This window comes from Astyanax mexicanus, chromosome 10, assembly GCF_023375975.1.
Source record: "Astyanax mexicanus isolate ESR-SI-001 chromosome 10, AstMex3_surface, whole genome shotgun sequence".
Taxonomy (NCBI): domain Eukaryota; kingdom Metazoa; phylum Chordata; class Actinopteri; order Characiformes; family Acestrorhamphidae; genus Astyanax; species Astyanax mexicanus.
Window position 1 is genome coordinate 43,069,899 of NC_064417.1, and position 22,658 is coordinate 43,092,556.

The 22,658-nt window shown below is 37.0% G+C and overlaps 1 protein-coding gene across 2 annotated transcripts in view; it reads left to right on the forward strand.

Annotated features, from left to right (window-relative positions):
- The window catches only part of LOC103033058 (gamma-aminobutyric acid receptor subunit alpha-2), an 84,822-nt gene extending 63,213 nt beyond the window's left edge, over positions 1-21,609 (forward strand). For both annotated transcript variants that reach the window (XM_022683545.2, XM_022683544.2), the window contains exons 9-10: positions 12,450-12,652; positions 18,668-21,609. In XM_022683545.2, coding sequence (XP_022539266.1) covers positions 12,450-12,652; positions 18,668-18,976 — 512 coding nt within the window. In that variant the 3' untranslated portion in view covers positions 18,977-21,609. The remainder of the gene's footprint in view (positions 1-12,449; positions 12,653-18,667) is intronic.
- Positions 21,610-22,658: the final 1,049 nt, after the last annotated feature.

Below are 22,658 nucleotides of genomic sequence, written 5' to 3' on the forward strand. Positions count from 1 at the left end.
TTGATTGGCTGAGCTCCAGCTGAGAGAGTCTGTGAATCCCAGTAACTACAGAACTGCACTGTAGAAGTACTACATAATAAAGGGGTTATCCAGCTTAAACAGTGATACAAATGTTCCATTATTTTGAACATTGCTGCCCAACTGTTGCTCTTTTGCTGTTCTAAAAGCTACTCACTTCATGGGATGAAAGATGTACTCTCAAGAGGGCTATCCAGTTTGTGCTGTTACAGGTTTCTTTTCTTACTCCACAAGGCATGTTAGTTTTACACTACTACAAAGGTCACTTCTGATTGTATCTGCTGACAGGCTTTAAGGAGACGCTAATTTCCTTTTCCAGCAGGACTTAGTCTACCTGCACACTGTGCCAAAAACACTACCAAATGGTTATTTGACCATGATTTTTCAGTTATTTATTGATCACCAGGCAACTCTCCAGACCTGAATCCCATAGAGAATCAACCAACACCAGCAATACAGACAAGCTGAAGGGCACTATTAAAGTATCCTGTGATTTAATACTAATCTCAGGAGTACCACACGCTGATTACATTCAGGCCTTAAGGCACTGATGCAGTAACCAAATATAAAGTGAGTAAGATATACATTATTTTATTGTACATCTTTTTATTTTAGATTTTATGAAATATTCTACCGCTACACCTGTCTAAACCACTGATTCCCCTGCTGGCCCATGCTGTAGGTCGTACTGTGAGTTCTTATAGCCTACTTAAACTGCACTTACACCAACACAGTGTGATTCTATGTGGTGTCCTCCTGTTTTCCCGGAGTGCACATCCCACTCAATAAATAGCCAATATGGAAACGAGCCCATCTTCAGTCCGTCTCACTAAATCTGTCGGAAGATGGTGTGTGTCATACATAAATCTGTCACTCCAGGTTTATGATTTATGAAGGCTTTTATAGCTGAAGGTTATAAAGTGCCACTAGCTTGTGATCCTTGCTTATGACTAAAATCAATGGCAATTAATCTTCTATGACACCAGGAGTAAATTGTAACGCAGAGGCTGAAGAAGTTGGCTGAGAAAGAAGTGTGAGACCTTGAGTCTTTTGGGTATAAAGATTGTGGAGTCTGTGGTGTAACTACTGGTAGTGCAGGGGAGCAAATCATACTGGCTGCTACATCTGCAATGTGCAATGTATTTCACATATCCTCCCGAGCCCTGGTATTTTTTTTTTGTCTGTTGTTGTGGACATCAGTCTGAGAGCTATAAGTCATTTATATAAGCACCGTTCATGCACTCTGTATTAATCCAGCTGAACTGTCAAGAGGACATCCTGGACTGTTCAATAAAACCTCAATAGTGGGGTGGTTGGCCACAGAAAGCTCAGACGCTTTCTTTATAAAATGCTGACCATCGCAGCTTTTTCACATTTTATGACAAAAAGAAGGCAAGCAATCAGGTTTTAGCAGATATTATGTTTCTGAAAGTGTTGTTATTAATCTATTTGTTTCTTCAAAATAAAATTCCTAACTAAATTTTGAGATTTTCTTCTAGAAGTTCAGTAATTCTAACGCATTTAAGTCATAGTTTTTAATTTATTGTCACCTATCGTGGACAACAGGACTTATTGCCTTCCATTTTTTTATCCAGATTTGATATTTAGGCAGCAGACGGGTAACTGAGGCTGAAATCATTTTATTCTCAATTGTTAAAAGCAGGGTTTTGTAAATAATTTGGAGCACGTGTTCTTCACGTGCTCCTGTCTATGTCTTTTTACCTGTTCATTTGTAGCTCCGCCCCCTTGTTAACCTGTCTCAGGTGTTTCCCACTTCCTGTCTTGGTCCCTGTGTATTAATAGTCCGTGTGTTTCCATTCTCCTTGTTGGTTTTTGTACGACCGTCTTACGTCAGTTCAGGTTGCATGTTCTTTGGTTCCTCAGTCGTCTATGTCCAAGTACTCTCTGTGTTTCTTCATTATTTCAGTTTTTGTTTTTTTGTTTTGTTTCTTTGTTTTATTTCTTGTTTAAATAAATATCAGCTCGCATTTGCGTCCGCCTCCGCGTCCTCTCCCTGCAAACAACCCTGACACCTTTTTATTGTTCATATTTGTTTACTTTGTCTTTCTTTTTTGTATTATAATGATTATTTTTATGAAATAAACAGAAATGTTAACAGAAATCCACATGAAAATGAATACAATACTATTACATCACTCCTACAGTCTGAGACCAAACAGTATCCCATGTCTGCTCGAGAATATGATAAAAAATACTTTTTTATATTTAAAATAATGATAATATTTTTTTCTGAGTGTCAGTATGATATGTAAGATATAGTTCCTGTTTATTGTAGTAGAATAAAACTCTGACACTCCCACTGACACTTCCAGAATTACACTTGTGGTGGTTCAACAGATGGAAACTTGGGACATCCTAAATGTCCAGCAAATGACCAGCTACAGGTAAAATGTTAAAAAACCTATACATGAACTCTCTCATGAACTCTGCAAGATATATGCACCAAATTCACAAAAAGAGGACTATAATGGCAGGAACTAGTGTTATCATTACTTACTAATTACCTATTAATTACCTATTAATGGTGTCGTTAACATTCAACAGAAATTTTTTCACTGTCACATATTTAGAAACTAAACTTTATAAACTTTCCTAAAAAAAAGTATTTTCAAAGTATTTCCAAATCCTTTGCTCCAGGTTAGAGCCTTAAGCTGAGGAAAAGAGCAAATTAATGAGAGGTTTGGGAGGAATTATGGGATTTGGGGAAAGAACTCTATCCAGTTACCTTGCCTTGGAGATTCCCTCCGGTTTGTGTCACTAAGCAGGTAATGTCCAAGAGATTAGTCTCTCTCTCTCTCTCTCTCTCTCTCTCTCTCTCTCCCCCTTTACTCTTTTTTCTTTTTACTCTAGTCTCCATGATTCCTGCCCAGAGCCGTTCTGGCAGTTGTCCAGCTGTCTCCGTCTCTCGGCTGTCCCCGCAGTTCAGAGATAGACTGTGCTCCAGATTGTTCCTGTCTGCTCTTATTCTGAGTTAATGCTCAGCTCAGCCGGTCTAGGTGAAAGCCATCCAGCTTCAGAGGAGTTAGAACCTCACCTTGGGCTCTGGAACTAATATCCATCCACAAGCCTGTTACTCCTCCTGCCTTCCACCTGAAATCTGGGTCACTCTTTATGTGATTCACCTGTTTCACAGCTTTGATAACATGTGGTGAAGCGTGTGTCACGACTGTGGATATTTATAGTCATGGAAAGGTTTTAAATGTGAATTTGAATTTATTTTATTTTTTGTTTTATTGAACACTTTTTTATGGAGTCAAAAAAGGGTCATAAAGATTTTGAGTTTGTAAAACAGAAGTCACAAATGTACTGAAACTTGTAACTGCGTTTAAACAACTGCATGCACGAAAATCCAAATCCACAAATTAACTGGAATGTGCAAACTTGAAACAGAAAGTAATATTAATAATAATTCAAATGTACGAATGCGAAAAAATATTTTAATTATATATAAATATATATTTTTTAATTTGTAAATCCAATCTCTTGAATGTGTGAATCAGTACTGCTCAAATGGCTTAAGCTGGGTCAGACCAAAAATCACATGGAATTTGTGAGGTTGTAAATGTGACAGTGGGTGTTTTTCACTGTGGAGCTAAAAATCCTCTCATTCATCTTCTCTGCTGCAGGTGCGAAGCTCTAGCTGCAGTTGCGAATTTTGACCCTGTTTTGACGCCTGATTGATGAACCAATAGGAAAGCTTTATCTGGACCAATCAGATTACGGGGTTTGTTTAACCAATCAGAACAATGGGTGGGTCTCTGCAGCTCAGAGTACTGGGCATGTCGAAAGGTGGTCGTCTATTGGTCTATTGGAGCTGACGTTCCACGTGGCCGCCATTTTGGAGTCGGCCACCATGCGCCCCCCAGTGGATCAATTTACACTGAGGAAGGAGTTTAATAAACCGATAATATTCACAACTCTACCAATTTACACACGGTTTGGTTTGTTACAAACAGCAGAGATGTAGTAATGATACAGGACGCTGTCACACATTACAAATATGTGCTTTCATGCTGAAATACTTTACATTATGCTCTTTATCAAAGACAGACATATGGTATAGCATATTAATTAGTACATAAATTAATTAATTTATTAATATATATATATATATATATATGTGTGTGTGTGTGTGTGTGTGTGTGTGTGTGTGTGCATCTATGTACATAAATATAAAATTAATTCATATAATTAGAACATAATATAAAGTATTTCAGCATGAAAGCACGTATTTGTAATGTGTAAATCAGGTAAAAAATTGGTAGAGTTATGAATATTATTGTTTTATTAAACTCCTTCCTCTGTGTAAATTAATCCACCGGGGGCGCATGGTGGCTGACTCCAAAATGGCGGCCACACTTTCGACACGCCCACACCTTTCGACACGCCCAGTACTCTGAGCTGCAGAGACCCACCCATTGTTCTGATTGGTTAAACAAACCCCGTAATCTGATTGGTCCGGATAAAGCTTTCCTATTGGTTCATCAATCAGGCGTCAAAACAGGGTCAAAATTCGCAACTGCAGCTAGAGCTTCGCACCCGCAGCAGAGAAGGTGAATGAGAGGATTTTTAGCTCCACAGTGAAAAACACCCACTGTCACATTTACAACCTCACAAATTCAATGTGATTTTTGGTCTGACCCAGCTTAAGCCATTTGAGCAGTACTGATTCACACATTCAAGAGATTGGATTTACAAATTAAAAAATATATATTTATATATAATTAAAATATTTTTTCGCATTCGTACATTTGAATTATTATTAATATTACTTTCTGTTTCAAGTTTGCACATTCCAGTTAATTTGTGGATTTGGATTTTTGTGCATGTAGTTGTTTAAACGCAGTTACAAGTTTCAGTACATTTGTGACTTCTGTTTTACAAACTCAAAATCTTTATGACCCTTTTTTGACTCCATACTTTTTCTAGATGACATTTATGTCATGAAGTAAACATGCAGATGTATAATAATACTGTTTATTATGTTTTTACAGTACAGTACAAGTCAAAAATTTACACACCTTCTCTTTCAATGTTTTTATTATTTATTTTTTTTTCTACATACTAAATTAAAATTGAAACTATCCAGACTATGGAGGAATACATAAGGATTTATGTGGCAAACTTGACATTTTCTTTTTGACATTTTTCAGGATCTTCAATTCTTCTTAAAGTATTTTTTTCTTTAATAGTTGAGTAGTTCTTGCCATAATATGGATTTGAACATTATTCAAATAGGGCTATTCACTGTATACCAACTCGACCTCTTCACTACTTTACAACTGATGCTCTCAAACACATTAAGAGACAAGAAATTCAAGTAAATAACTCTTTAAAAAGTTCAGCACAGCTGTTAACTGAAAGCTGAACATTTTAGGTGACTCTACCTCATAAAGCTGACTAAGAAAATCCAGCCAAGATGTGCAAAGCTGTCATCTTAGCAAGAGATCCCTGTTTTGAAGGATCTAAAATATAAAACACATTTCTTGTTTAACATTTTTTTTATTACTAAATAATTTGATTAATAATTTCTTCATAGTTCTGACGACTTAAGTATTAATGTATAATGCAAAATTAATCTACACTTTAAAAGAATAAAAAACTCTAAATATAAATATAAACATATGGTACTGTATGTCAAAGTATTGCTATAATACTGTGTTACTCAAGAACACAGAGTTAAGTTTTAATTAATAATTTACACAATTTTTTGGCAGACAGTGGTGTTGTGTTCAAGCTATCTTTGTTGGTCATGTGACTATACTATACCAGACCAATCAACACGCTTGACATCAGTGGAATGTATTAAATTGCATTTGTTGAAAAAAATGATTGTTACCTCAAGGGATGACTTGGAATAGTAGTGTCCCATGACTTTTGGCATATTAGTGTAAAACTATTTAAACTTTTTTTGAGCATTTCTATTGGTCTGTTTATCATGAACAGTTCACTGATGTATGAACTTTTGTATGGGACTTTTGTGGTCAAAGTGAAACACTTTCAAAGCTTTGTCGGTCACGTGACTGTCCTGTGCCGGACCAATCAACAAGCTTGACATCAGTGGAATGTATTAAATTGCATTTGTTGAAAGAATGATTGTTACCTTAAGGAATGACTTGGGATAGTAATGTCCCATGACTTTTGGCATATTAGTGTAAAACATTAATTAACATTCATTTTCAGTGCATGTACATTTTAGAGCATTTCTATTGGTCTGTTTATCATGAACAGGTCATTTCTCTATGAAGACTGTTGTGGCCAAAGCGAAACTAATAGAGATGTTTTAATATTGCATATGTAACAAAATGGATTTCTGCTATTGGATTCTATCAGTGATTCTAAATTCTGGATAGTAGTGTAGAAGCAGAGTGCATTAATACACCTCCATCCATCCTTAGTTCACTAACATATGAAGTCACACAGCTGCAGGTAATGCACATGATCTCACAGGCGCTGATACGCTGTGACAGAAGAGTGGAACAGTGTTGGGAGAACCTCTGGCTGTTCTTCTAATATGATAATCATGTATGTCAGTGTTTCATTTGTGATGATGATGCAGCTGTTCTGTGCATATGTTTGAAAGGTCGTGAAATGTGGAGCAGCTGAGATGTGAGTCAGGCTGGCAGGAGGAAAGCCAGGAGAGAACACCAGCTCCCGCTGGCTAGATGGTACAAGGCCAGATAGTTGTTCACTCTGAATAATGCATATTGCTTAGTGCAGGTTATTTAGTGTATGTGTGTATATGTGTGTGTGTGTGTGTTTTTCTTTAGGGGCAGTTCATTTGTAATTATAATTTACTGTAGAGTACTGTAACAGTAAATAGGTTTGTAAAATGTACATAATTTAGCAGTACACATCTAGTTATGGGAACTAGTATCCCATGATTTTTGCCTTATACCATGGAATCTAAGGAGCTCTGAACTGACCTGCAACCTCCTATACGAAATTAAGATGAGTCGTTCTGTTTGCATGGACAATTGTAGCCAGATGCTGCCAGTCACGATCATTACCACCCACTAAGCTGTAAAGTTGTGTTGTCTTTTTTAAAATAACTGAGGTTGAACAATGATATTTGCAAAAAAAAAATCATATTTATTCCTAACACTACTCTACATTGACCCACTGCTGAGGTTCAGTAAGTGTTACACAAAAAAGAAATGTATGGAGAATTCACAATGAACATGCTCTGAAACATGCTTGAATATGTAAATATCTCACAAAAGTAATGTATTTTATAACATTTGTTTTCAGCACTTAACTTCTAAAACCAGTTATTTACCTACACAGCAAATGGTCAAGTGTTGAGTTAACTTTCCAAAGAGTTCATTTCAACTCTTTCCCATGGTTTATATACAGTAGCTCCACACTCTTTGGAGTTAAATTAACACCTTTCTTTTTAACTCAAATTTGCATTTGTATTTGTTTAACTCCCTACACTAACACCTGTTAAAATAACACTGAAAAAAGTAAAAATTAAATAAATTAGAAGATTAATCAATTGATATGACTATTATTAATTTATTATTCAGGGGAGGTTAGTTTGTGTTTTTTGATTTTTAATATAGGATAAAATGTTCCTGCTTATGTCCTGACAGTGTATTTTTCCATTTTATGGGAACTTTAATCCTGCATTGCAGTTCTCATTGCATTGCCAGCACTTTGTCACAATTTACAGTACAGACGATGATAACTTGCTCTTATAGCCTACAACACATTGGCTAGGCAAACAGTTACAGTCAATTATTAAAATATAATTGAATAACCAATGGAATCTAGCCCTGGTGGGTAAGACTACACACTGATGGGAAGTTGGTATTGAGGGGGTCACGCTCATTACGCAAAAAATTAGTTAAATTAGGTGGAGTTTATTTAAATCTTTATGAATTTGGGCAGTATTGACTGGTTTTATTTAAGTTAACACTGATATTCACTCAAATAATTCCAACACTGAACACGTTTTTTAATCTAAATGAGTTAAAATTAAACTTTGAGAATGAAAATCAGCTCTCATAATAATTACCACCTACTGGGCTGTCCACTGTGAATGGTATTAATGCCTTCTATATATGCACATATCCATGGTACACGTAATACCAGGAATGTTAAATGTCTGCACAATTTGGGAATGGATTGTCCCATCCATCTGGCACCAAATATCATGGTTGCCTTGCCATGAGCACGATGGCCAGTATTCAGTCTCATTCACTGGATAACACGGATATAGATATACAGGTGTGGGCATTCCGAAGCCATTCCCTGAGGTAGTACTTAACCATGATCAAGTTACATACTGCTATCCCTTGACTTTTGGAGTGTCATTGTATTACAAATGACAGTATGAGGGCCGCCTACGTTTACGGTATTTAGCTGACCCTCTTGTCCAGAGCGACTTAGGTGGTGGGCCAATGTAATTATAGGAGTCTTGCCCAAGGACTCTTATGGGTTTAACGCAGCATCCAGTCATCCCGACCAGGAATTGAACCCTAGTTGTAGTGGTGTGATCCACTGTGCCACATCAACCACCTAAAAGAAATTGTTACCTAAAAGATCCATACAGGTAAAATTATGACGCACCACAATCCATCATAATCAACATACAGTAGATTCTTAAGTAATTAATTAAGCAAGAAGAATGCTGTAGATGCAGTCACCCCTCCCTTCATTAGTAGTCATTGCTTCCTCTCTTCTTCAGTCACAGAAGACTGCTCCTTGCTTAGAGCTAAACAGTGTCAGATCCCACTTGGCCCGAGTTTTCCAGATCCTAAAGATTAGTACTGCCTCGTACATTCCCCATCATCAATATGAATGAGGCGATTAGAGACCTGAACGCTTCAGCAAACAAATCACCTAACGTGTGTACAATCACATTTTATTGCCACTGCCCTCTCCCGCTCTCACAGCCAGCCCTATCCATTTTAATGCTGCACTGTTTTTATTATCTATTATTTTTGTCCATATGGTATTTTTAGCCTCCTACCCAAACAATCATCTTCAGTTTGCCTTGAGTAATCTTAAGCCAGGGTTAGTCTAAGCGATTCTTAGTCTGGAGGAGTCTGTTCTAGGTGCGTCTAGTCTGCAGATTCCGTCAATGGGAATTTTGACCTCCTGATTGCGCTTCAGACCAGTCAGGGGATATTAAAACAGGATTGATTTCTTCGCCCTGACTCAAGCCAGTTGTAATTTACACTGTAAACCCATACGTTGTTTGAACTCAAATGATTTAAATCTGTTTTACATAAAATTAGATATTTCTAAACAATACTCAGCTATTTTAAATTAGTTTAACATTTGTGGGCACAAATACATTCAAACTGAGATCTGTGAGTTGAACCAACTTATAATAAATGAGTTTAGTCTGTTGCCATTGGCAGCTTCTTTTCCACTGGCTTCTGTCACAATCTATTGGCATACTGGGTGTGTCCAACAGTTTCTGTGTAGTGATTCCCCCTGGGCTCCCTTAGAAATAAATCAACTTCCTCTTTAGTTGTAATAACTTGATGTTTTATTTCATGATGACTCAAGTTTTCATTCCCCATTACTTAAAAAAATTGAGCAAACCGGCTGCTTTAAAAGAGTTAAGTAAACTCAACTTATTCGGTTTTACAATATAACAAAAATAAAAAAGTTAAATCTTAACTAACTTAAGTTTTCATTACCCATTACTTAACTTTTTTTTAAGGCAACCAGTTTCCTCAAATAAATTCAACTTATCCAGGCTTACAGTCAGCAACCCGTAAATAGCCATTGAAACATAAGAAAACAAAGAAATTATGTGTTTACTTATTTTAAAGTTTATTTTTTTTATGGTCCACTTCAAATGACGCTGCAGCTTCAGTACGTTCTTTTCAGTACATGCCCAGATAGCATAAAGAATCTGCCTAAGCTCGGCTGATGTATGGCAGCACCTGCTAATATTTGGCATCAGCCATGCGGAATATGGTTTATACTTAGCAACTGGAGAGTAGGAAAAAGTGGTTTGGGCTGATTGTCATATTATACTTAGCACCCGGGGTGTTTCCCATATTGTATGAGGAAACCAGTGTTCAGGGTGTTGACACATGAGTCTCGGACTGATTCCCATGTTATACTGGGCTTCCAGGATGTTGACACGTGTCTTGAGCCAATTGTGACACCCATTTTTCTCCCGCAACCTCATCCAAAGCTTTTTTTCTTGTTTCTTATATTTTGATCAGCGCTTGTCCTTCCATTTGCACACAGTGTCTATCTTACTCAAGGTGTATATTCTGATATTCTGCAGTTGACTTTTATTTATTTGCTAAAAAAAAATAAGGACATCTCAGTGGGGAAGTACGAGATACCCAGTCTCTCCATGCTCTACCACTACTTTCAAATGTATGTAGAGTACCCACAGCTTTCAGGAGAGAGACCTGACCCTCTTATTGTTGTTCTCCCATATGGGAAGTGACCACAGTGGAATTCCAGTAGAGCTTTTCCCCCTCAATGGTGATATGGCACAGAAGAGCTGTTTGGAATTAGTCGTAGACCTTTGTTTTCTCCCTAAGCTAGAATTAGCAAGAGGAACCTGAGGCTTCCTTTCTGTGTCAGACACTTCTGTCAGTCTAAACCTGGACCAGGCGACAGGGGTGTTCTTTTTTCCCATCTGGAAATCATTTTTGGAATCCCTTGATGATGTCACAGATTGCTCTGATCAGTGCAATGCATGCTGGTAGGTGTAAAAGTGCCTCAGGAGCTTCATTAAGCTTGGTGTTTTTCACAATTTCTGCCATGTTAAAAATCACAGCTATTGCCATTTATTATTCTCCACAGCTCGAGCAAAGAAAGTAGGCCACAGAGATTCAATGCACCTTTGGCTAATTTTCCAGACGCAGTCTAAAAATACAGTGTATTTTAGTGCTAAGTACTGGTTTACGGGTCTGAGCGAAAGAGAGAGAGAGAGTGAGAGACAGGGAAATTAGAGAGAATCAGAGAATGAGCTTCAGTGAGTCGTTAAGGGACTCGGTGTTGCCATTTTTGTAGATGCTTAGAAGCTCGAAAACAATTGGTCTGGGGCGGAGGAGATTTTCCATTTTCGTCTCTAAGACTGCTGCAGTTGTTTGCTGGAAGTGCTAATTTGCATTGCAGAGTGTAGCATTGTTTATGAACAATGGCGATTCGCCCATTCATTCATATGTTACAATTATTTCATTACTCAGTCGTCTCTATTGTGATCTGGATTTTTAATTTAGTCCATTTCTTTTCACCGTCTTATCACCTTTTTAAATCCCCTGGGAACACAAATTGTGCTATGTTACTAAAGCACTGCAAACAGCCTTGACATGTGTCTTCTTTTAAGTTTTTATTTGAGTTGCAGTTGTGATTTACAGATCCTTACTAATATCCATTATGGAGTTACCAGATGTTTTTAGCTCTTCGAATTCAGCAGTAGCTTTAGCTCTTCATGTTTAGCTTTAACACTCAGAGTTTATCTTTACTTTCAACTTTAGTTGGCCAGGTTACCCAGACCCAAAGAGAGGGCTGACCCATGTAAGCATTGTGATTGGCCAAGCCTTTGCTGGTGTAAACCTGGCTCACTTTTAGACCTGCCTATTCTACATTGAGAGGAGACCAATACTGGTAAAATACAGCAGACAATTGTTAGATTTTGGGAAGATATTCATCCAGTTGTGTTTTACAGATCTTTGGAGTTTATTGATATCTTTAATCAAGTTACTAACACATAAATAGTCACAAGATCACGCTTCAAATAGTGGCCCCACATATCCTGTCACCCCTTCAGCCCTTTATCTCTCTAGGTTTAGCTTTACCACGCAGTAGTTTTAGTCTTACTTTTAGCTTTAGCTTTTCATAATAAGTGTTTAGCTGAAGCTTTAGCTTTTAGTATTTAGTATTTAGTATCGAGGTTTATATGTAGCTTTAGATCTTGCTCTTCAGGTTTAGCTTTAGCCCTCTGGATTTAGCTGTTGCTTTAGCTCTCCAGGTTTAGCTGTAGATGTATCTGCAGTTTTCTAGCTTTAGCTTAATCTCTTTAGGTTTAGCTTTAGTTTTGACTTTAGGTGGCTAGATTGCACAGACTCAAAGACCTGGTAGAACTTTATCAGCGTTATGATTGGCCAGGATAACTTTTAGAACTTCCATCTACATTGAGAAGAGAATACCATTGGAAAATATACAACAGACATTTATTAAATTTTGGGAGGATATTCATGAAACAATACTTTTTACAGGCCCCTGGAAAACCAGAATAACATAAATAGACAGAGAACTTTAAGGCTGGAAAAAAATTCTAATTTAGTACTTGTCATTATGATGTAGTGATGTGGATTATTGTGTATAAAAGTGAAACCTCTGTCTAGGTTACTTGTTTGTCTCTTTTATAATCAAGATTTTTATTAATCTGTCCCCTGACTTCATGTCTTTATCCTCTTCAGGCGTGACCACTGTGCTGACCATGACCACTCTAAGTATCAGTGCCCGCAACTCCCTGCCTAAAGTGGCCTACGCTACAGCCATGGACTGGTTCATTGCCGTGTGCTACGCATTCGTCTTCTCCGCCCTCATCGAATTCGCTACTGTCAACTACTTCACCAAGCGTGGCTGGGCCTGGGACGGCAAGAGCGTGGTCAATGACAAGGTAATGAGCGCACATCATTAGCCGGGGGCTTTCTCCTGCATTAGAGGGGTGATATGTTGACCTGATTGATTTATTGGCAGACTGGCTAGTTCATTACATTTCACATTAATGTGATGTCAGCAAGGTCCTCATATGATGTCAACATTTCCAGTGTTCATGCATACAGTAATAGCTGGAATTTAAGCACTGACAGCAGCATTCATGTGTGTTGCTTATTGTTAGATAAAAAGAAGAACCACATTGAATCTGCTTGATGCCTCATTGAATAAAAGTTACTGAATGTATGTTATTTTGGAGCATGATTTTGGGCCATTCATCACAATGTAAAGAAGTCAGGTTACATCAAAATGTGTAAAACAGCAAATATTTTCCCAGTCTTTTTGAGTTACAGTTGCAATACTGATTGTTAGGCTGAAAGGGTCAAAGGCTTGTCAGAAGATTCTGGCCAATCATGGGCCAGTTATGGAAATGGCAAATGTACTGTGGGCCAAATAAATTCAGGCATATTCAGTGTTTGTCACACCATTTAGACACACATGTGGCCCACAAGCAGCCTAACATGTGAATTGATTGTACAGCATTTTTATTCTGGGAAAAAATTGGCCCAGCTGTTGCAAACCATAGTCAAATTTGTCATGGCACTCAAATTCTTGACCAAAACTGTCCCAAATGGAGCCAGCCACATTGAAGTTTTGTCATGACATTTAGACTCTAGGCCACATGTGGCCCAAATACAAATTATATATTGAAATGATTGTACTGCATTTGCATTTTGGGCCAAACTAACTCAACATTGGAATGAAGGAGGGGGTCATCCATATAGATCCACATTCAAAGTTTGTGATGGCATTCAATCTTTAGGATATATTTTGCCAACATGCAACCTACCATATTAAAAGATTGCAAGCAATTTACATTTTAGGCTAAATTGGCTCAACTCTAGCCAGGTATATATTAAGGATTAGCCCACATGTTTTCAGCCATATTCAAGTATTTTATATATATTCAAGGTATATCAGACTTTGAGCCACATGTGTGTCCCTACCTTAAGAAATGATTGTAGGACATTTTAATTTTGGGCTAAAAGTGTCCTGACATGTCAGTAGAGGAGAAGATCATCATACAGTGCTTATATGATAATATAATAAATAAAATAAAGTACTTGCAATCAAAAAGACAAAGAGGTAGCACTGTAGAGGGTGAACTACAGGTGTTGGACAATGAAACTAAAACACCTATCATTTTAGTGTGGGAGGTTTCATGGCTAAATTGGAGCAGCCTGGTGGCCAATCTTCAGTAATTGCACATTGCGCCAGTAAGAGCAGAGTGTGAAGGTTCAATTAGCAGAGTAAGAGCTCAGTTTTGCTCAAAATATTGCAATGCACACAACATTATGGGTGACATACCAGAGTTTAAAAGAGGACAAATTGTTGGTGCACGTCTTGCTGACGCATCTGTGACCAAGACAGCAAGTCTTAGTGATGTATCAAGAGCCACGGTATCCAGGGTAATGTCAGCATACCACCAAGAAGGACCAACCACATCCAACAGGATTAACTGTGGACGCTGTAAGAGGAAGCTGTCTGAAAGGGATGTACGGGTGCTAACCCGGATTATATCCAAAAAACATAAAATCACGGCTGCCCAAATCACGGCAGAATTCAATGTGCACCTCAACTCTCCTGTTTCCACCAGAACTGTCTGTCACCACAATAAATTATTGTGGTCTAAAACCAGGTGTTTCAGTTTCATTGTCCAACCCCTGTAATCTCTTCAAAAATGTCTGCAATAAGTTTCTTTTTACCAGAGTTTCTTCTTTATCTGGTCCATATGTGTCAGTTGTTGTGTTTTGCTTATAATTCCCTTGTAATATACAGTGGTACTTCTCACATCCACGAGCTAATAGAAAATATGGATTAAGTATCAACGAAATGAATGCAGAGTATGAACCATCTCTTTATATGTTCCATAAAAAAATCACATATTTTAATTTTTAACCGAGTGCTTCATTTTATGCACTTCCATAAATAAATAATCTGAAAAAGCACAGGACATTTCTTTTATATTAATATGTAAATACAGTATGTCTTCCTATTTGAACAGCTTGCAACCTTCTTTATGAGAAATCTGAAAATAAAACATGTTTTATGTTTTATGCTCCATGTTTTGGCAGATTCTATAATTGATGTTAATATATTTTCAGTATATCACGTTTGGTATAGTTGTGCTCTTGTGATGTTATGATGGATTAGTCTATTAAGATTTTACCCTGAAGTTCAAACCATCTATAATTAACTCAGATTCTAGAGTTACTACTCCACGTCTGTGGACCAATCTGTAGTAATTGGTTTACATGAAACAAATGAGTTTGGAAAGCTGAGTGTTGGCACACTGAGTAGATCCTTAGTATAAACCCGATTCAGTGCAGTTCATTTCCAGATTCAAATAACCCGTAATTCCACCAGTAGCGCGTCACTGTGGGGTCATCTCAGAAATATTATATTTCTTGGTGTGATGTCAATCATGCCTTCATAAATGCAGCAAGACTAATTGCAATTCCATCAGGAGCACTTTTTTTAATCCAGTCAATTTACATCAAGAGACTTCCTGTCAGCCTCGTTCAGAGTTTATGTAGCTTGCATACAACAAAGTCATTGCTTATTCATGAGCATGTCCTGTGCTCTAATCAAACGATAGTTAGTAAATGTCAGAAAGCCAAAGGCAAGTGACAGCGTGTTAAATCAGCTGCCTGTATATAACAGACAATGACACAGGCTTGCTCCTAAAGATGCACAAGGGACGAGCTTTAAATAATCCTTTACAACATGTTGTATATAAATAAAAGTGAATTTACTGCATTTAAAGGCCCTACGTAGCATACGATCAGGTCCATACAAACAGTTTAACAAACTTTAATTAAAGGGCTATAATAAAAGTATTGCATTTACACTTAGTAACTTAGTACTTATGCCTAATTATACACAACTGCTTCACTTTTACATGCTCAAAAGTACAGCTGAACAGAACAGAGACCTGAATAAAATAATGCATTCATTATTTCATGAAAGATTTGGAAGATAAAAGGACAGAATTTCAAAAGAAATGTGGAATTGGTTAAATTAGTTGCATTTGGTTGCTCTGCCACTATGATGAGAAGATCGCCTATTTGAATCCTGTTCATGTAGCTTGCCATCGGCTACCGGAGTCCTGAGAGAGCACAATTGTCCTTGATCTCTCTGGGTGGGTAGATGGTGCTCTCTTCCCACATCTCTCCTATTGTGATGTCAATCAGCACAAGGTGTCTGTGAGCTGATGTATCGGAACCGAGTTGCTGCACTTTCCTCCGAGTGTTCTGTGATGCTACTCGCCAATGCTGCATTAGCAGCAGTTGTGCTAGTCTTCACCCTCCTGGTGTGTTGGGACATCATTAGAAGGAGTCCTAATGAGTCGGTTGGGTAAACTGGCCGTGTGAAAATGGGAAAAAATGAGAAAAAAAAAATGTTACGCCCATATTAGAATGCAGTTCTATTTGGAAGAAAAATTTGCTATAAATGATAAAAACGTCAGACTGACAAACTCATGCCAGCCATCTCTGTTGTAGAGGTTCCTAATGGTGCCCTGCAGTAATGTGTCCTGTAAATAATCCTGCTGATTTTGCAGTGTTGATAGTGCATCTAAAAGCATCCCATAATTTTTATAAGATGAACCTGGCTAACTGGCTAATTTTGGCAACCAGTGGGAGGGCCCCCCTTAAGGGGGATTCTGATATTAGCGTTGTTGTATTTTCTTGCGTTGACCAACACAGAATTTAAAGGGACACTCACACAGTTTGTCATTGCATTCAATTCATAACCAGTTGCCCTCTGGGAGCCCAGGCCAGCTCAGGGCCCCAGACAATTGATTGGTTTGCTTGCCTTGTTGCAACAGGACTTTTTTTTCAAAACTTTGGGTTGTTAAAGTGCCTGTTATGAAGACTAAAGTTGATCTGCTATTACACAAAACTGCCCCCCACTACATGACATCAGGACTTTTTTATGTGTGTCTCATGACAACAAATTGCTCATCCAGGCACTAATGTTCATCATTTCTGCATTAGGATTAATAACAGAATAATACACCTATGGTTTAATAGGTGTAAAACAGTTATTTTAGTATTTTAGCTTAGTATAGTTTATTACTGTACTCACACCTCAGCCTGATCTCCCATTAGGCTTCATATCACACACAGATCATTACAGATCACACCCCGATGCATTTATAATGCAATTACCTAATTTGGTTCATAACATTAAAGTCAATAATAAACTGCTGATTGCTGATGAACTCTTAATGGTCTGAGACCTGACGGCATAGCAGAAGCTGAAATTAGCTCTCTCCTAACAGTCATTGTGCATTTAGATTGCTACATTACCCTCTCCCTCAATCTCTGCAATTATTATTAAGTTGCTCCTGTTGGCGGCTTCGGCGGGCTTGACATGGAAGGATGAGGCTGGCGGGCGTGGGCGGGGGGCGGCCTTTCAGAAGAGGCTTTGATCTGATGTGAATGAGAACATGATTAGCTGCTGGGTCTGGAGGATGTAGATTGAGGGTCAAACAAAGACATTCAAATATCTGCCTCGAGACATTGTAGTTAATGTCGGCCCATTATTGTCCAACAGTGTTTGTTTACTTTCATTTAAACCACCCAAATTCCAGCCATCAGAAGAATATTATAGAAAGCCCTTTATACATAGGGCCCTATTTTAGCGATCTATAGTGCACTGTCAATTACTCATCGCACAGCTGGATTTAGGGCGTGTCGGTGTGTCTTTGGTGCCATGATGGTGCAAAAAGAACTTGTGTGCCTCAAAACGTACAAAAGGCGTGAATTCTATCTCTCTTTATTTTAATCATGGGTGTGTTTTGGGTGTAACATAAAAAAAACAATCAGTGTGCCAGTTGTCATTCCGTTTAAGATACAGGTGAGCTCTGACTTTGGCGCATTCGTATCTTAACAACACTGCGCTTTGTGCGTCTCAACAGAGCAAACTGACCTGCAGTTTCATGCTGTTAAGGTGCGCCAGCAGCTTATTTAAGGGAAAAGCAATGTAATTTTATTCTTTATTCTGTTTACTGTTGAGTTAAAAGTTGGGTTTGCGCTATGCAGTGCATCCGTGTGATTGACTGTTGTCTAGGTTTATTTTAGTCAGTGGCGCACCTGTGTTTTTTGCCGCCAAATAGCAACACGCCAGAAATTTTCCTGAACACACCTCACTTCCAGACCACCACGCCCATCAGTGTAGATTTATTCCTAAACTCCAACACTATTTTAACGACACAGGAGCAAGGCATGAAAATAGGCTATTGCTGGGGTGTAACATAGCAAAGAGCGCCTTGTGTAGGGTGAACGATAGGTACCATATTCATGTTAAAAACATCTTTTTTGTGTTTTTACTCGATTTAATCATGGAATTTCAGCATTAAGGTTTACAAAATTGCATGCATTCTTACACATCATAATCAGTGTTCATACTGCTGTCCCATTTCTTTTGGCATGGTAGTGTAATACATTGCAGATTTTGAAACTCTGCCCCATAAAATAGAATTTTACCTTTAACTGATATAATTTCAAATTTATTATCTTAATGTGAGACAAAACAACACCTACTCAAATTATGCTTTAAATAATATCTACCATCATTTACTAGAGCTGTCTACTCTTTTTTTTTACTGACATTATTTCTTTTATAAAGCTTCTTTTTTGAAATGATGTCTCTAATAAACACCACACTAGCAGCCGTTTTGTAAGACATCTATTGTCTGACAGTGTTTGTTTACAAACTACAATACAAACTGCTGGCTACCAATTACTGTTTCCAAATTGGCCCACACTATCTGATCTTCTTAGCTAGTCTTCACATTGTGTTCTAATACTCAATTAACCCTCTCAGCTGAGTGCTTCACTTATGTCTTTCAAACGTGTCTTTTCAAACAATGCTTTTATTTGTTGCATTTCTTTTTTCTTTGTCTTCACAGAAAAAGGAGAAAGCCTCAGTGATTAAGAAAAACAATGCCTACGCCGTGGCGGTGGCTAACTACGCTCCCAACATCACCAAGGACTCGGTCCTGCCCACCATCGCTAAAGGCGGAATAGCAGAACCGGGCAAGAACAAAACCGAGGCCAAACCAGTCGAGAACAAGAAGTCCTTCAACAGCGTGAGCAAGATCGACCGCATGTCCCGCATCATGTTCCCCGTACTCTTCGGATCCTTTAACCTGGTCTACTGGGCCACCTATCTAAACAGAGAACCCGTTATCAAAGATATGGTCCCGTCCAACCAGTAATTAGCAGAAGTAGCACTAAAGATCCAGCGATCAGGACTACAGTGAAAGCCAAAAAACATCCAGGGACTCCATCCAATCATTTCCGTACGCAAAGCAGTTCATCGATTATTACAGACCACCGAGCCATGGATCGTTGCAGGACACGCCTCTCTTTCTCTTTCCTCTCTTTTCTACACCGTTTTCTGCAGTGCTTTTGAAATGACATTGGCCTTTGTAAATATGTATTTATGGATAAATGTATATGCCTTGTATGTCCTTCTTTCTTTCTTTCTTTCTTTCTATCTTTCTTTCTTATTCAGTTATTAATTTCTCGTTTGTTAACGTATGGTTTAGCGTGTGTGCATTTCGACGTTCCGTGAGCTTTTTTTTTCCAGTGTTTTTTTTTTTCATAGGGTTTCCCTGAAATATGACTTTTGAATCGGACCTTTTTTCTGTGACTAGGCTAGGTTTATCGTAGTGTAAAGTATTATATGAAATAGTTGATTTATTTTTGATTATTAACAGTTTATTTCTCTATCTGTTGTATATGTTGCCTTTTTGTAATGGTGCTTGTTTTGACCACTACTTTTTCAAGACCGAATCAAGACCAGTAAGTGATTCACTGATGATGATGATTTCCCAAGAAGCTGGAAAACCTCCCGTTTGTGAGGTAATTCATGTCATTTGTTCATTTAAACCGTAATGAACGTCATTATTATTAAATTGAGAATGTGAAAGCACTGACTTTTCAACAAGCCTCAACCAGTCCACTGAACACACTAAGAGTTGAGATCAGGCTTTTATTATTATATTATTATACATCAATGTATCAAAGGGCATCATTAGCCTTAACTGTTTATAACCCATGTTGTGTAAATCTGTTATATACAGTCTGTTATATACAATTAAATAATGTATTGGTTGTTTCATTGGAAATATCTTTATTTACAACTATTTTTTCACCATTCAGGCAGAAAAAGAAGTATAAAACATGTTAACAGTGTTAGTATTATTATTATTATTGACATGTATCTGATTTTTATTCATTTTTATTTTATATCGGATTGTTTAATTTCTTCATTTCATGGCTGGTTGTGCTTTAGCTTGTTTGTTAAATGAGGGGAATAAGGATTTGGTTGTTGTTTTTATTATTATTATTATTATTATTTTTTTTTTTTTTGCCTGCGTTCAATTTTACACTATTAAATCTTAAAAAACTATAATTCTTTTCTTTTTTTGATTCGATTTGACTTCAGTGGCTTAATGTGGACCAAAACACCTACAAGTGCTTCAAATAATGCATGTTTACCAGAGCTGTTTACCCTCTATACCGAAGTTGAATATTTTTTATATTTCTTTATTTATGTCTATAAATTTGTGTCTTTGATAAATGTTCCAGTGAAAGTCAACAAAGAGCTTTTTATCAACACAGGAGTTCATTTCCACATGAATTATGATATAAAATATTAAATATAAAGATACGAATCTTTCTTCACACACAGTATTGGTGTTGTAGCCCTGTGCACGATGTACCATGGATTTATGGTGTCTGTGCAGATCTGTAAAGTTGCGTTTTGGTTGGTTTTCATTTCTAACAGCATTATAAGCATTATTATTTTAATTGAAGGGTATGTTGAAATTATCAAAGCATGCAGTATTATTATATTATTATCATCTTTTTTTTTTGGCTGTAAGACGAAATGGCAGATCTCTCTGAAATGGCATAAAACACATTTAGAAGTTTGCATGAAATCACAAATTTAATTTATCGATTATTTATTTATTTATCTATTTATTTATAATATATTTATTTATTTATTTATTTACTGCATTTTGATAGTGGTCAGAATGTATGTATGTATCTATGTATTTATTTATTCATTTATTTCTATATATATTATATATATATAAATTGTTAATTTAACTCTTGTGTGTCTTTGATGTCCTAATGTTTTTTTTTGTTTGTTTGTTTTTTTCATTTCTGTCTAAATCTGGATCACGAGTCGAGTTTTTTCTATATCAAGCACTGCTCTAACTTTCTCATCTCAGCTCTCAACGTGTACCACATCATGCGTCATGGTTATGCAGAAACATGTCTGAGCAATAAAAAGCGACTAAAGAGTGAAGTGAATAATTGCATTGCTGGTTGCAGCTGCACGTGTATGGAATGTAATAACACTTTGTAAAAAAAAAAAAACTCATTCAGATGTTTCATTTTCCTGTAGATAGACGTGTACAATCTCAGAGGAAGTGTTCATTTATTTATTGACTATGGACTGGTGTTCATAAAAAGACAAAAGATGACGAAAATGTTTTTTTTTTATGTTTTTTTTTTATGTGTTTAAACTGACAGTATTTAGTATTTTATTATCAGTATTATTCTAATTCTCACTATTATTTTCTGTTGGGGGACTGAAGGTGCACCAGTATGCTGTATGTTCCTTTAAACTCAGACTTCTCAGACTCAGCTTGGCTCTTTCTGATGCCAGTATTCATACATAATGTATTGGACAAGGTTTACAGGTGGCCAATTTCAACTGTTCCCCTCTGCTGCTGGGTTTACAGTATGTTTTGAATAGTGATATTTGCTCTTTCATTCCTGTTCCTCTTTCAACAGCTTCTTGCTTAATAAAAGAACAGAATACATCTTGTCATTTGTCTGAATTGTTTCCCCTGAAAATGTTTTAAAAATGTCTTTAGAAGCCCTCGAGTTAACAACCTAACCATATATAGTGTATATAACAAAAGAATATATAATTCTTTAACACTTTTTTAATGCAAATTAATCTAGCCTAATAATAAAGCCTCTATTCTGTCTAGCCTTTATTCTACCACTTGCTTCGCTTTTCACTGGGTAAAACTATTGGTTTTGTGTGTCCAACATCTGCGTTTCGTCTGTAATTGGTGGATTCTGCTTACATTTTGTTTCAAAATTATTAATAAACACTGACAGCATTAGTTCAGTAAGGCAACATCAGAAACCTGCCTTTACAGCTGCTGGAGTTTCGCGGGGTTTTAACTTGTATATAATGAACGAAATACAAAAATAAATTATTCATTACGCAGTTATTACTTTCCCAAAATACAGAGTTGAACAAGCCTCACCATTCTTAGCATTATCTTAGTCATGATTGATCACAGATTTATTAAAATGATCCTAATTAATACAATTCTTTTTTTTTTTAAATATAGCTTTAAATAATTTTTAGTTAACAGCTGTGCTGAACATCAAGAGACAATTCCTTGGATTTCTTGCCACTTAATGTTAGTTTGAGAGCATCAGTTGTAACGTTGTGAAGAGGTAGATTTGGTATACAGTGAACAGCCCTATTTGAGTAATGTTCTAATCCATATTATGGCAAGAACTACTCAACAAAGTAAAGAAAAAATACTTTAGGAATAAAGGTCAGTCGATGCCAAAAAAATCAAGAACTTTGAAAGTGTCCTCAAGAACAGTTGCAAAGACCATCAAATGTTATGATGAAACTGGCTCTCATCAGGACCTCAGTTGCTCAGAATGGGTTCATTGGAGTATCCAACCTCAAAAACCACAAGTTATCAGCACCCCAGATAAGAGCAGCTAAATGCTTTACAGAGTATTTTGGTTTCCTGGTCTGGATGACTTCATAATTTGATTAAAATGTTGAAGAAAAAAAAGAAAACTTTGAATCAAACTTTTGACTGGTATTGTACACATACACAA